The 14,580-nt window shown below is 42.7% G+C and overlaps 1 protein-coding gene across 3 annotated transcripts in view; it reads right to left on the bottom strand.

Annotated features, from left to right (window-relative positions):
- Window positions 1-423: 423 nt before the first annotated feature.
- Onecut1 (one cut homeobox 1) overlaps window positions 424-14,580 on the bottom strand; it is a 33,018-nt gene continuing 18,861 nt past the window's right edge. For 2 of the 3 annotated variants that reach the window (XM_055598488.1, XM_055598498.1), the window contains one exon: window positions 424-7,262. In XM_055598488.1, the coding sequence (XP_055454463.1) occupies window positions 6,970-7,262 (293 nt within the window). In that variant the 3' untranslated portion in view covers window positions 424-6,969. Of the gene's footprint in view, window positions 7,263-14,216; window positions 14,271-14,580 lie in introns of those variants that run through there. The other variant, XM_055598506.1, reaches the window with a different exon arrangement.

Below are 14,580 nucleotides of genomic sequence, written 5' to 3'. Positions count from 1 at the left end.
TTTTTTTTTTTTTTTTTTTTTCTTCTTCGTTTTCTTTAGCAAACACAGCAGATGATATTGCACGGCTTAAAAGTGAGAACAGTATTGAAGCTCAAAAAATAAAAATTAAAAGAAAACAAGAAGAAGAAGAAGAAGGGGAAAGAAAGAAAGAAGCCTTAACGCAGTACAAACCAGAAGAATGCCTAACACATTTTGTCGCTATGCAGGAAAAATACAGAAGCATCAACAGAGAGAAAGACAGACGAGGTATCATATCAGCAAATGACCGTAACTCGGTACAACAATCATTCCATCTGACGTGTTGATGCGGTGTAGAAACTACTACCATTTTCTAACTGACAAAGAAAAGGACAGTAACTTTTGTCTCTTATCAAAAATCTTCTAAGCCCCTCATGGTTAGGTGTGTAGCTAATTAATCATGTATTTACCTTTCCTGTTGATTTTTTTTTTTTTTATTCATTGCTAAGGAAGAACTCCCCCTGCCCTTGGAAGATTTTCTATTCTACTGATCTTTTATTTAAATTTTACCTGATGATTGTCTTAGGCGCCCTCCTTTTATAATAAACCATCAAGCTAACTTGAACAGGGAAACTGAGTCACACTCTTAGAATAGCTGAGGTCAAAAGTGTGCTGAAAATAGAAAAGGGGGAAGGGACAGGTATCAGTGAATGACAGATGGGCTGGACAGCAAACAGGGAGGGACAGGGAGATGACGACAACTAGCAAAACAAATGGAAGGCAGTGTTTTAACATTTATTATTATTGTTTTTTTAATTGTCAGTTGGTTCAGATGGCAAATCTAAAATAAGCCCACAATGATTATGTAATAAATGCAGAACATACTATAAAAAAACCCCAACACTAACACAGAAGTTAAAATGTGACCTTGTAAAGATAATTCTGCTTTGAGCTTCACTGCCAGTCCTAACTCGTCTCTCTCAGAGTCTTTCCCCAGCTCCCTGACTCTCACCCACAGAGCAAAGAACCCCCAGGGCTCAGAGCAGACATATCACCCTATTCACATACACAATCGGTATAAAAATGTACCTCTTGACTCAAAATCTACACCCTCCTCTCTCCTTCTCCACCCCAAACACGCCTGCAGAAGAAAAGATCAACAGCCTGTGTTGAGAGAGATGGCGCCTACATCATCGCCATTGAGTCTACACAGCTCAGGTCAGTGAAGTGGAGTCGTGGCTTCTGTGACGGTGGCCCTGGTCCTTGAGGGTTCTGTGTGTGCTGATCAAGGACCAGGCCTGCCGTGGCTAAGGGGCCTGGCCAAGACTCTTGTCTGTGAGATGGAGAGTGAGAGGACACAATTTCAAATAGCTCTGGGTATGTGCTCTCCTTCCCATTTGGGTAAGGTCCAGGGGAGAAGGCCAGAATGGGGCAGCCATGGGGAGCTTATCATTGAGCTAACTGAATTTGTTTTGCTTCTTGCCTAGGCCTCTGGGAGTTGGTGGGCCCCCAAGCCCTTTCCTTCTCTCAAAGACAGCTTGGAAAGGCTGCCTTCTACTAGAAGTGCAGAAACAAGGGCAGGTGGGAGGGTTTCCAGATTCAAGTTAGCTTGCCTCTTTGGGTTTTTATACTTTGACTTCTTACACACATGTTTGGAAAGTTAAAACAAGCAAACAAAATCAGTGGTGGAACAAAGAATCCCGCAAACACAGGTGCTGTGAGATATTGGGAAAGGTCTCAAACCCTTTGAAATTTCAGGGCTTACCAGCAAAGTAATGTTTTTTTTTTTTTTCTAAAAAAACCAAAATAATAATAATAGTAGTAGTAATAATAATAATAATAATAATGGAACACCACAGGTAATGCCTTCTGTCTCTCTACCTTGGGAAACTCAATTGGCATGTACAAGTTTTTGAGGGGGAGCTGGCAGTGTTCACAGCACGTGCAGATGTGCCCACTAAGAACAAACTAAAGACTACACCCTGAAGGCAAGAAGGGCTCTCACCTTCGGCTTAGCATCGAGAACGAAAGAGATTGTAACATAAAGTTTTGGCCATTTCAATTGTACTATATACACTGTAAAAACTACACAGTCATAAATTAACAAAGTGATTAAATAAGTTCATATAAAACGTAATTAAATTAAAGCAAATCACAGCACATTATAGAGAAAAATAGGAACCAGTTTCACAAAAAGATTATATATATATATATATATATATCATTTTTTTTTACCCTGTAGAAACAAATTTTCTACGAAACACAAAACTTTCGTAAGTAACCATCAAAATGAAAATCAGTTCTTATTTCATCCTTGCAGTTTTACACAGCTCTTAACTTTTAACCCATGTGAGGAACATTCCCCGAAATTAACTCTTCCTTGAGCAACTGAGCATTTCAGCCAATAAAACAAACCCCAAACCAAAGGAGGGAGGGAAGAGAACACCCAAACACACAGCTACAAAATAAATAAGAATTATAAAGTTTTTTTTTCTTTAAAGTAACCTTAACAATTAACAAACTAGTAAGTTCTGCCTTATCACATAGACTCTCTATACAACATAACCCTAAAACTTTATTACTATGAGGTATTTGGAGGAATTGGTAAAAGTGACACACGGCCTGCCTGGGGAAGGGACTCCATGAAGGGTGGAGAGGGACTCTGGAGGGAATAAGAGGAGGAGCTTTGGTTTACCAGCAAAAATTGGGGGTGGGGGAAGTCATCCTTTGGTATCAAAGAAAGTTTCATTGCATGGTTGCGCAGAAAAAGCACCACGGTGAATAATTATTCCTTTTTTTTTTTTTTTTTTTCATTAGTGGCCTTTCTAAGAGGCTGAGGTATTCAAAGAGTATAAGGAGAGAGAGGTTAACAGCGGTTTAACACTTTGGTTCAAGCAAGGCACTCGTCCTAGGAGTTTACAAACTTTGCAACGTGTTTGCCTAGAGATTTACAAGAAGTAGCAGTAGTAAGAGTAGGCGTTCCTAATGTTGTTGTTATCGGTATCGTATTGTTATTAAGAATGAAGACAACTTTACACACTGAGTGAAGAGGGAGAAGGTGGGGAGGGGAGAGGGTGGAGTTCCTTCTGCAGACCACGGCCGTGCATGAAAATATCTTTGGTATTCTTTGGTATATCAATGTGATTAAAATCACCGATGGAAATTGAGTGAGGTAGCGTCTTTGGTTCACACTATAAATAGTAGATCTTTTTTTTTCTTTTTTCTTTTTTTTTTCCTTTTTTTTGTTTTTTTTTGTTTTTGTTTTTGTTTTTAAACACATGGAAGTAGCTATTTCTTACCTTCTGCTTCTTTGTCCACACTATTTGGGAAGTAGTTACCAAATGCACTGTAAAGCAAACCCACACCACAGTTATAACCCAGAAGGCCAAGTGCACCCCCCAAACAGCCTCTGGTATTTGAATGCACCCTAAACAACTAGATAGAAAAGGGAGAAGTGCTTTCTCTTTGTTTGCTGAATGCATAGTTTCATCCTGTATGTACAAAGGAGGGACGACAGAGCATAGGGGAAAATGTCCTTAGACTCTTTGGTATAGCAAAGTTGCATTTAACCTGCAAAGACAGGTCGTTCACCTGGGGTAGTAATGGGGGTGGGATGGGGCCAAATATAGCAAGCACTTTTATATTGTTCTGGAAAAATAATTATGTTTTTCTGAGGGACTGAGGGGCATGGTGAGTGTCAAGTTCCATCAGAACTTGTGGGTCTCTCCATGCGTTTTCTTTGGTCTTTGGAATCAATACCCAAGGTGCCCCGGGATGGGAGTCCTTAGTCCAGAATTCTTCTATCTGGATAGTTACTGAAATCTGAGTTTTACAGTCTCCAGACTCCAAACAACCTGGATGGCTTTCAGCAAAAGCTTCCAGTTACTTGAAGACCTGAATGACTTATGGCCAAAACCATTCTAGGAAAAAAAAAAAAGAGAGAAAAAAAAAGAAAGAAAGAAGAAAGAAAGAAAGAAAGAAAGAAGGAAAGAAAGAAAGAAAAGAAAGGGAAAGGAAAGAAAAGGAAAGGAAAGAAAGTATTTAATTCTGGTTTTGTTTGTAATGTGCATAGTGATAAGAAATAAACTCTTGGAGTGAATGGTGCAAAATGACTGAGAAATGACCAACGAGATGCAATCTGCTCTGCAGAGCGTGAGGGGAGCCATTGGTTAGTGCTACATGAACAGAAATGGAAGCATGTTCTCTGAATGCTGGTTCCAAAGGCAAAAAAAGAAAAAGAAAAAGAAAAGAAAAGAATAGAGTGTTCCTACAGGGTGTGAGAAGGTATTGCTTATGAAAAGCTGAGTCTGCCTGCTCTGATTTCTAAGAAGCAAAAGTTTGGAGTATGCTCAGTCAAGTAAGAAAATTGCTTTTCAGGCTCTGACTTGTGCCTCTGTTTATGAGAAAATATATCTCTAGGCCCTGAAATTGTGTAATGGGTGCAAATTTAACGCTGGTATGAAATTATCTTTGGTGTCAGCAAGTAGGGTAACTGGTTATTTCTCGGAAAACTGTCATGGTGGGATTTTTAAGGTGTAGTCATATTTTTTGAAGACTGTGTCTTTAGGGTACCAAAATGATTGGCTTGAAAGAATGCAAAATGCAGTTGGGTTAATCATGAAAGGAACGTGGTAAAAGCAAAGTCAAGACAATTGACTGAATCCATTTTTTTTTTTCTTTTCTAGAGTATTGAAAGTTGGTAAGATTGTTGTAGACACGGCTGGGTTTCCCCTGAACTTTTAGCAAATAAGGCTATCCCCCTTCTAGCATAAATGCACCTGTGCCCCCCAGCTCCCTCCACTATGAAGAGAGAAAATAGGTTTCTGTTTTTTCTTTTTGTTTACAATACTGAAAACTAGAGCAAATTTCAAAGGGCGCTGATCTACTGGTTCTTCCTGATTGAACCAGAATTGTGCCATATTTAGAAGGAAAATGTTTTAAAGTTGGAATTATGGGTGAACTTTGGAAAATGCTAAGACAAAACACGTCAAGGCCTAGGCTGGTCTCCTTCGCTCCATCGACAGTAAACAGGAAGGAGACAGATGGTTCATTTAGTCAGCTTAGGCTCCTCTCGGGGTCCTGAGACCCAACCCCCAAATTTTGTGTTACAAATTTTAAATTTTGTTCATTTGGCATTTCAGTGGATCAAGACAGCTTTCGGTGTTATGTTTCTAGCAAGGTGTGATAGCAACTGAGGGTACCCCACTCTTGACTGTTCACATCAGTTGTAGTTCAACTGAGTTCAGACAGAGTGTTTCTGGGAGTCAAATGGTTTCTAGAACTTTGTTTTCTTTTCCTGCGTTGGTCTGCGCAGTCCCAGTTAAATGGTTTGGGGAAAGTCAAAATTTAAAGCTTTCATTAGGAAGCTCGGGTCTCATTTTTAGTCTGTCCCTGTGAGAGAGTAGAAGCCATGTGATAAAATTTCCAGGTTTGTTTATGGCAAGAAGAAACATAACATGCTTTAGAGGCTATGATAGTAAAATGAGTTGTTAGATTCTGAAAGAACCAAAAGTCTTGTGTGAGACTGGAACTCTGGGTTTTTCTATGCAATTCTATTGTTCTACCTGCTATTTTCCCAATGTCTACACTGTAAAATGTCTGAAATCAGCAATAAGTCAGCTCCGATTGTTTTTTAGGATGCTTACAAAATATGGGATAACTAATTGTGGTTAATATTAGCCTGCTTTCCTCTTTAGTGTTGGGAAAGAAATTTTTAAAAGATATTTGGTGCCAAGTGCATAAAGTAAATTTGAGCAAAATTAGTCTGAGTCTTTTTTTTATGGGGGGGTATCGGTTACTAAAAATGATCACTCTGGACAATTTTTTTTAAATTTAGTTATCTGTTCCATTAAGCTTAGTTTTCTGTGTTTATGTGGGGACTAGCTCTGAAAGGGTCCTCGTATCTTCTTGGGTATGAGTAGATTCTGCATTATGTCTCTTCTCCATGTAAGTGACATTTATGATCCCAAGTGCATCGCACCGACCTCTTTGCCATGGTGGTAGCTGCTTCCCTGAAGCTACATTCTTCCTTGCCAGTTCTGAAAACTCATATTTCAAATGCTTCAAGAGTCATAAAGAATAGTCCTGAACCTACGTGGCATGTGGATTACGGCTAGATCAGTTCATACGTATAACTTTACATAGTATCTTGTGTAAAAATAGCTTTGGTTATTAAAATCATTGCAATAAAATACCTGCACTATAATATTGTGTGTTCTTTGGTACCTAGGTGATTTTTTTTTTTTTTTTAATGGATGGACTCTTGTTTCATTTTTTTTTCTTTAAAAATATCTGAACATTTCTTAACAAACAAAGAGAGTGCACTGGGTTAGGCGCCATTCAAATTTTCTTTGCTGGGTTTGAATCTGCATTTAGGTTGTGGGCCTGGCAGGTTCAAACGCTAGGCTAGATGAGAGAAATCACCCCTCAGATCCAACGAACTTAGAAATCCCACACCGCGTCGGTCACATTCCTACCGTGCAACCCTTCCTGAAGACCATCCCTGCCTGAGTCCCTAACCACTGGTGGTGGGGTATGTATGTGTGTGTGTGTGTGTGTGTGTGTGTGTGTGTGTGTGTACATGCACACACCCCCACACGTGACAGACATGGAGACACTGTGCACCTCTGTGGTGTGGCGGAACAGATGAGCATGTCTGATGTTAAAAGATGTCCACTCGATGGCTCAAACGTTCCTGTGCTTCGAGCCACGGAGCACAGTGAGGCATGGGGGTTGAAGGCGTGAGATCCGCTGTTGAAGGCATGAGATCCGCTGTTTTCCTCATCATTTTTCTTGCCAAGTCTTGCCCCGCTGATGTATGTGTCTCTGAACAAAGTCAGAATGCAGGTGAGCTTCAGTCTTTGGTTTCTTTGGACTATAAATACCACTTTTTTTTTTCTTCAAATATTTCTAAGTATAAACCTGCTATCTTGAGGTCCTGGTCTTTAGAAAAAAATTTCTTAAATTAAATTTAAAGCTTTTCCACCGAGGTTCCAGTCCATGGTTCTTCCTTCATGCTTTGGTACAGGTGCTTGATGAAGATGACGAATTGCCTGAACTGGAGCTCCCCTCGTCCTGCCACTTGTCCAGACTCCTCCTCCTGGCGTTCATGAAGAAGTTGCTGACAGTACTCAGCTCTAACCCCAGCTGCTGGGAAATGGTGATTTGTAATTCTTTGGAGGGACGCTTATTTTCCTTGAATATTGCGTGTAGAGTTCGACGTTGGACATCTGTGAAGACCAGCCTGGGCTTTTTGGGGGTGTTGCCTCTATCCTTCCCATGTTCTTGCTCTTTCCTTTTGCAGGCTGCAAAGAAATATGGAAGATGTTTAGAACAAATTCCCTTTGGGGGGGGGTTGGTCAGCCATTCCTCATAGTCTTCCTTCTGCCTGCTGACTCCTGCCTAAAGCACCAAGATGGCTGGGAGCATGTATAATTCTCTTTTTAAAAAGATTTTATTTTATTTAATGATTACATATACCGTGTTTCGCCTGCACAACAGCAGAGGACACCAGATCTCACTATAGATGGTTGTGAGCCACCATGGGGTTGCTGGAAAACTGAACTCAGGACCCCTGGAAGAATAGCCAGTGCTCTTAACCTCTGAGACATCTCTCCAGCCCTGGAAATTTAATTCTTAAAGAAAAAAAAACCCCATATGTCTGTGTATGGGTGTGTACACATGAATGCAGGTGCCAATGGAAGCAAAAAGAGGGCATCAGATCCCTTGGAGCTGGAGTGATACTTGACATGGCTTCTGGAAATTGAACTTGGGTCCTCTGGAAGACCAGCAAATATTCTCAACCTCGGAGCCATTTCTCTAGCTCCTAATTTGAACTTTAGTTCTTTTTTTAATTCTTAAAATTATATTTCTTATGTGTATGTGTGTGGCCTGTGTGTGTGACTCCATCACACTTGCTAACCTCACACTTCCCTCATGGTATTTAGCTATTCCCCAAAGCACTCACTATTTCCTCCCAGAATGCAACTCTCTGGCACTGTTTCTGTCTCCCAGAAACCCTGAGCAAAGACAGGAGCCATTTGGCAGTCTATAGGGAAGACCCAGAGTTATACAGTGGCAACTGAAGAGTGGGGTATGCTTCTCAGGGGGTAGGATCCAGAGGATGTACTGACTAACCTGGCCTGGGGGCCTGGGCAGAGAGAGAGAGTTTGGAATACTTCCAGGTTTCTGGTTAGATGGTGGCACATGCAAAAAGGAATTTTATGAGGGTGGAACTACTCATCTATGGGACAAAGTGCATTGGAAGTGCTGGCTGGGCATTCTGCTAAAGATCTCCGATAGATAGTTGTCCAGAAGACAGCAGGATGTATGGAGCCTGGAGCTCAGGGGAGAGGTCTGAGCTAGAAATACAGCCTTGGAAGTCATTAGGGCTCTCGATGATAAATTATACAAGGCATACTTATGGAAAAGTAAATAACAGTATTGGGCGAAGCCTCAAGTTATCTATCATTCAAAAGGCAGGGCTAAGGGAAATCTCTGCAAAGAGATGTTCATTTTCCAGATAACCAGGAAACACATTTGAAGGACTTTAAGCAAGTCGTGGGAACTTGGCAGGATTCTGTGGACTGAATCTACACACAGCCAGCGTTTTCCAGGTGACATAGTGTAGCAAGACTCTCTCCCACAGTGGTCTGTGCCAAGGGCACTTAGACAAACCTTACCAGATAGCCTCTTCTTCAAGATTCATGTTTTACACCTGTTTCTCAAATCCACTCAACCCCAGATCCTTTGTGGTGGAGTATCTCTATTTATAAATCATACAACACTCATATCAGGGAACTATAGATGAGTATATTTTGCTGGTCAAGGTTTCAACTGTTGCAGATATTGTAGGGTCGTAAAACTTGGAGGTGAAACTCTTTTGGAACAGGGGCTTGGCTAGCCTCCCCCTTTTTTCTTTTCCCTAGGGTGTCCTGAAAAAGTGCAGTCTATAAGGGGAACTCAGAGCCTACGGGCTATTGGAGATGGCTCTTGTGTGTGTGGTTACAACGGATAGAACTCTGCAAAAGTGCGGGTTGCTGTCTAGGAAAGCCATGTTATCAACAGAAGAGAGAACAGGCAAGCTCATTTAGAGCCATGAGCTGGCCAGAAGAGGAGCAAGCTACAAAAACAAAGCCATGCTTCTGGAAGCTTGATAGAGGATTACAGCCGAGTCCTTGAGAGACCATGTGAATGAGAGAAATGCTTTGGGATGTCTGTGGGATATGTCAAAGGATGGCTATGACCCAGGCTAGGATAGGACAGCTCCAGCTGAAGGTCTGAGTCTTTATACATGTATGTGGGAGCTTGGGGAGAGGCACATTGGCAAGTAACAGGAGGCCAGGGCCACTGCAGTGATGGGAAGTACTCACACACAAGACATATCTGGGGGATGGGAGGGAGGTGGAAATGGATTTGGGGGATACTGAAGATACGTGGAGCCCCAGTATGAGTACCCTCCAGGAAGAAGGCAAACCACAGATGCTTTCAGGAATCTGTGGCAAACTTCCTAAGAAGATGGGACTGCCTCAGCCAGATGGGTAGCTTTAATCTGCAAGGGTGTGGCCGCTCATGGTGAGTGCTGTGCAGGAGGCAGAACTAGGCATGAAGGATTGTGTGCACTGGGGAGAAAGGAAGAAAGAGAAAAGAGCCAGCTGCAGGAGGGACACATCTTTATTACAGCACTCAGGGAGTTGAGGCGGAAGGACTGGAAAAGGGCAGAAGCATGTCTGGGGTCTTGCTCTGCCTACAATATACAGAGCAGAGCCAAATGTGTTTGGAAAACTGAGTCTTCTGGGTGTTAAAAGATACTCTGTGAACAGGGTTGTGAGGGCAAGTCAGTTTGGAGATGCTAAATCAATCAAATGCAGTTATTTAGCTCAGACACGCCCATCCCACCCCCAGCCTGGAATGTGGAAATGGGTCCCAGCTCATGATATCAAGAAACACTTTCTGCAGGGAAATGCAAAAAATTTTGGGCCTTGTTTCCCTTGGAGGAGTATTTCTTCATGTGTGGCTGGCTACACTCAAGCTGGTCTGTGAGATGTCACTGATGTACCGCAGGATCACTGAGAGTGAGCGGGAAGAACTATTTGTTTATAGACGCTTGACATTGCTGGGATATTCAAGCGTGAGTGTATTACTACCAGTATATTTTTCTTCCATATTCCAGAACTCCATGTCCAAGATACATGTACATTAAAAACAAGCCAACAAACAAGTAGTGCTCTACTACCTAGATTCTAAGAAGCTTTGTCCTGGAACACACTTTATAAATATGGTGTGTAGTGACACCCTAAAATCAGCTCTGAGCCAAGTGTCTGAACATCACCTTGTCCATTTTCCTTCCTTAATGACCCAACGCCTTTTCCACCATCAAAAGTGTTGACTGATGGGCTGGAGAGATGGCGCAGCAGTTAAGAGCTCTTGCTATTCTGGAAGGGGCTGGGATTTTGCATCCATCATTCATATCAGGTGGCTCACAGTTGCCTCTAAGTCTGTCTCCCGGTGATCTGACACCCTCTATTGGCCTCGGTAGGCACTGCACTCAAGTGTGTATACCCACAGAAGACACACATGCATACACATACATTAAAAATAAAATTAGTCTGAAGAGTTCACGGGACCTATGCAAAAGTTTACCAGGAATCTGTCTGGGAATGAGTGGGTGTAGCTGTCATGGCCTGGGGGACATTTACAAAGCCCAGTGGACTTGGAACACCTGTTAGATAAACCTGGACTCAGAAGACACAGTGGATAGTCCTGGAGCCACTAAAAATAGATAATTCTGTGCAAATTCACTAACATTTTTGAGCTTAATATCCTCAGTTACAGTGCGCTTCTTGTTTGCCATGGTGGTAATAAGTTTTAAATAAGATCATATGGGTAGAGGCGATTAAAACCATGAGCTCTTAGGAAAATTCACGGAACCCTGCTAAGCAGAGGCTGGAGGTGCAGCTCCGTGGCAAATACAAGGCTCTGACTTCAGGCCCTATCACTCTAAATATTTTTTCACATTTTTATTTTTCTAACTTTTTCTTCTTTCAAGTCAATATACGAGTCAGACACTGCCGTTCGGCCTTACTGACTCTAACTCCTGTCATGAAGGTGGCAGATCCTGGAGACTTCTTTAACTGAGCAGACAGCATGGCGAGGCCTCTGGGGACCCTGGAACTACCACTCAGGGCTGCAGAACCTCCTCTGGTTTCCAAAGTCTACTGTGACCTTAATTAAATAACACCCAAGGCAATCCATCTCTCTGTCTCAGTCTGTAGCTTCTCCATTGACTTCCACGGTACCATCTATGGCCTCTATGGATTTTTATTCTTTATTATTACTGCTTTTTTTGTTGTTTGGGACAGGATTTAATTTCTCGGGCTGGCTTGGAACTCGATGTGTAACTGAGAATGAGGATCTGAGGACTTCTGCCTCTCGAGTGTAGGGATTATAGGTGTAAGTGCCACCATGTTCCGTTTATGTGGTTCTGGGGATTGATCTTACTTTTATTCAAGTAAGCCCATGAGTTGTGTGGCACACAGTCGTAATCTATTCTAGCCCATATCGGGCTACAAAGGAAGATCCTGTCTTCCTCCAATAAACAAATAACAATAGCAAAAACAATATAAATCAGGGCTGGCACTGCGATCAGCTAGTCCAGATTCAGTCTCATCTAGATGAAGTCGGTGAAACAAAGGCTTGTTCCTCACAGTTGCTCGACTCAGCAAGAGCTTAAAGCAATGACAAGCACCGCAGACTCCAGAAACAGCTCAACAGTGTGTTTCCTAGATCTCTGAGTCATTGAAAATGGAGGCTGCAGAGATGATTCAGCAGCTAACACACGCACTGTGCTTGCAGAAGGCCTGACTGTGATTCCCAGAGCCCAGGGTAGATGGTTCACACCTGTGAGTTCAGCTCTAGGCCATCTGTCACCCCCTTCCGGCCTCTACAGGCAACTGCACTCTGTTCACCTACGCAAAGACACGCACGTAAACCTAATTGGAGAAAGTCTTAAAATATAGGTGCACACATACGAGTGTTACACAGGCATATGGGTATGCCTGCTTTTTGAAGCTGAGTTTCTACTTCTGTGTTACAGGTGTAGAACGGTTGTTTAAGGGCACCGGCTGGTATTCCTAGTATATTTATCTCGGGGCTGATGGCTCCACACAGGTGGCGCTGTGGCTGGAGAGAAGGTCTTTTCCAGTGTGTATGTGTTGTAAATGGAAAGGGACCTTGGAGCTCACGTCATAGGAAAAGCATCACTCTGCCAGGAGCTTTGGCTCTGCTGTGGAGCTATCAAATCCTTCTAACCAGCCTGGGCCAGGTTCTTCAAGGGATAAAATGAGAAGCAGTTCTTTGGCTTGACAATACCAACAGCCACAATGACCTCAGGGCATGGTAGGCAGAACAGAGCCTGTCAAGGACTGCCAGCCACTGTGTAACGTATGGACAGCTTGTGTTGGGCCTGGTGGCACATGCCTGGGATTCCAGCACTTAGGAAGCTGGGTTATGAGGATGGTTGAGGGAGGCAAGCCTGGGTTGCATTAAAAGGTCCTGTCTCAAGCCGATCCCTGGCCCAGAAAGGAAATGGGCTCTTCAAGAAGTGTGATTATGATCATCTCTCAGGTCAACTGGGCAGTCCCCCTCTCTTTCATATCCCCTTGTAGCTCAACCTCAGTATCAGTCCTTAGTCCTGTAGGCAGAGATGAAGAGGAGGTGTGGTGGACTAGAAAGAGAATTCCCCTTAACCTCTGTGTGGAAGAGAAGAGATGGGGAGTTGAGGGCTTCAAGTGCACATACTCACCTGGTTACACATAATTTAAAACTATTTAAAAAGCCCTTTCGTCCTTTGGAGCCCAATAATAGGTATGGTCCTACAGTGACGATGTTTGTCAAGATATATGGCTGACCTGATGAACTACATGCTTAGTTTGCATTTTAGCTCCTGTAGGTCTATTGTGAATTGTAAAATTTATTGATCTGCTTTTTATAATTAATAGCTATATATTTTATAGTGTTCGTAACAACTAGAACTTCTAATTAAAAAAAACAAAAAACAAAAACAGTTTCCAGGGAAGGGAGACCCAGAAGGTAAGAGGTATTGCTCTACAGGCGTGGGGACCTGAGTTTGGGTCCTCAGCAATAAGGTATAAAGATGGGCGTGGCTGCAGATGCCTGGACTGCCAATGTTGTGGAGTCAGAAGAACTTCTGGTTGACAGTTTGGCGCCAGCTTCAGTGAGAGACTGTCTCAAGGGAATAAAGTAAAGAGTGGCAGAGCAGGACATCTGATGTCTTCCTCCGGCTTCTAGTGTGATGTGCACAGTCATGTACCCACGGCTACACAAAAATTGTAAGTTAAAATAATTTCCTATAGTTAATTTCGAACGAGTGAAGCTTGCTCTGTTTGGATTTCTATGAAGATGTCTGTGTAACCATTACTGTAAAATTCTACAATATGCCAATAACATGTGCTAAAAATAAACTTCAAGGGGGCCTCCTGAAGCCCAGAAGAAAGCTCGGCGTCTGCCCTACCTCATTCCCCGAGGATCTTGATACTACGACCTCAGCCACTGCATCTCTTTCTCCACTGCTCTCCAGTCCCACCGCCGCACGGCTCAGAAGTTGTGCCTAAACACACCACACACCTTCATGCTTCTACATCTTTACCTAAGCTTTTCCCTCCATCCAGGATGCCATTTCTTCCTTCTATCCATACAAAGAATTCCTTACACTGCTATGGCCAAGTTCTAGCATTTCCCTTTCTCTGTGCCTTCTCTGACCCAGGGAATTTTGTTGGTTCCTGTGACAACAGAACACCTTCCCAATTCAGTTAGTTCCCCATTAATCTCTCCACTAGCATAGAGACAGTCTCTTGCACGGTATTAAAAAAAGTGAGGGGGGGGCTAGAATACAGATTTTTTTTTTCTCCCAGCAAAACTAGCATTCATGTTCTATAAATAAGCTAGATGTGAGCCTGTAGAAAGTAGTGACACTAAAGATAAAATTGGATTGCAAATTTCAAAAGTACTTTTGAAACAGGTAAACACTCCTGAGGAGATATTTCTAAGATGACATTAAAAATCAGCAGAGGGCTGGAGAGTTGGTCCAGTGATGAAGAGCGCTTGTTGTTCTTGCAGAGGCCCTGAGTTTGAGTTGCAGCGCTCTTGTGAAAACTTTACAACTGTCTGTGACTCCTGCTCCCTGTGGATTTGACACTTTCTTCTGGCCTCTGCAGGCAGCAGGCACACCCATGGTGCATTTATGCACATGCAGGCAGGACACCCAGACTCTTACAACAATAAAGTAAATACATCTAAAAAGAACGAGGGGAAAAGGAAGTCAGGCAAGTCCTTGGGGAAGGGAGCCATGATACCCAGAGGGTGGGGCTGGAGAAGGAGAAGGTACAGGGGAGTTGAGTTGGTCAGGGACCCTGAACTGGGTTGTGAATAGAGTAACCACACATCTCACAGACAAGTAATTTGCAAGTGGAGGCGCTGCACCTCAGAAGGCTAAAGTACACTGTTATCTTCCTTCCCAAGTCTGGAGTGTAACCGATCAATACATCCCTGGTCAAGGGTACAGAAGAAAATAACTGGATGTTTTTTCCCACTAAGTCAGGGTCT

Source organism: Psammomys obesus, unplaced genomic scaffold (genome assembly GCF_907164565.1).
Source record: "Psammomys obesus unplaced genomic scaffold, mPsaObe1.curated_primary_1811, whole genome shotgun sequence".
Lineage (NCBI taxonomy): Eukaryota > Metazoa > Chordata > Mammalia > Rodentia > Muridae > Psammomys > Psammomys obesus.
Note: the sequence above shows the minus strand (reverse complement) of the source record. Positions and strands in the feature narration are given on the sequence as shown.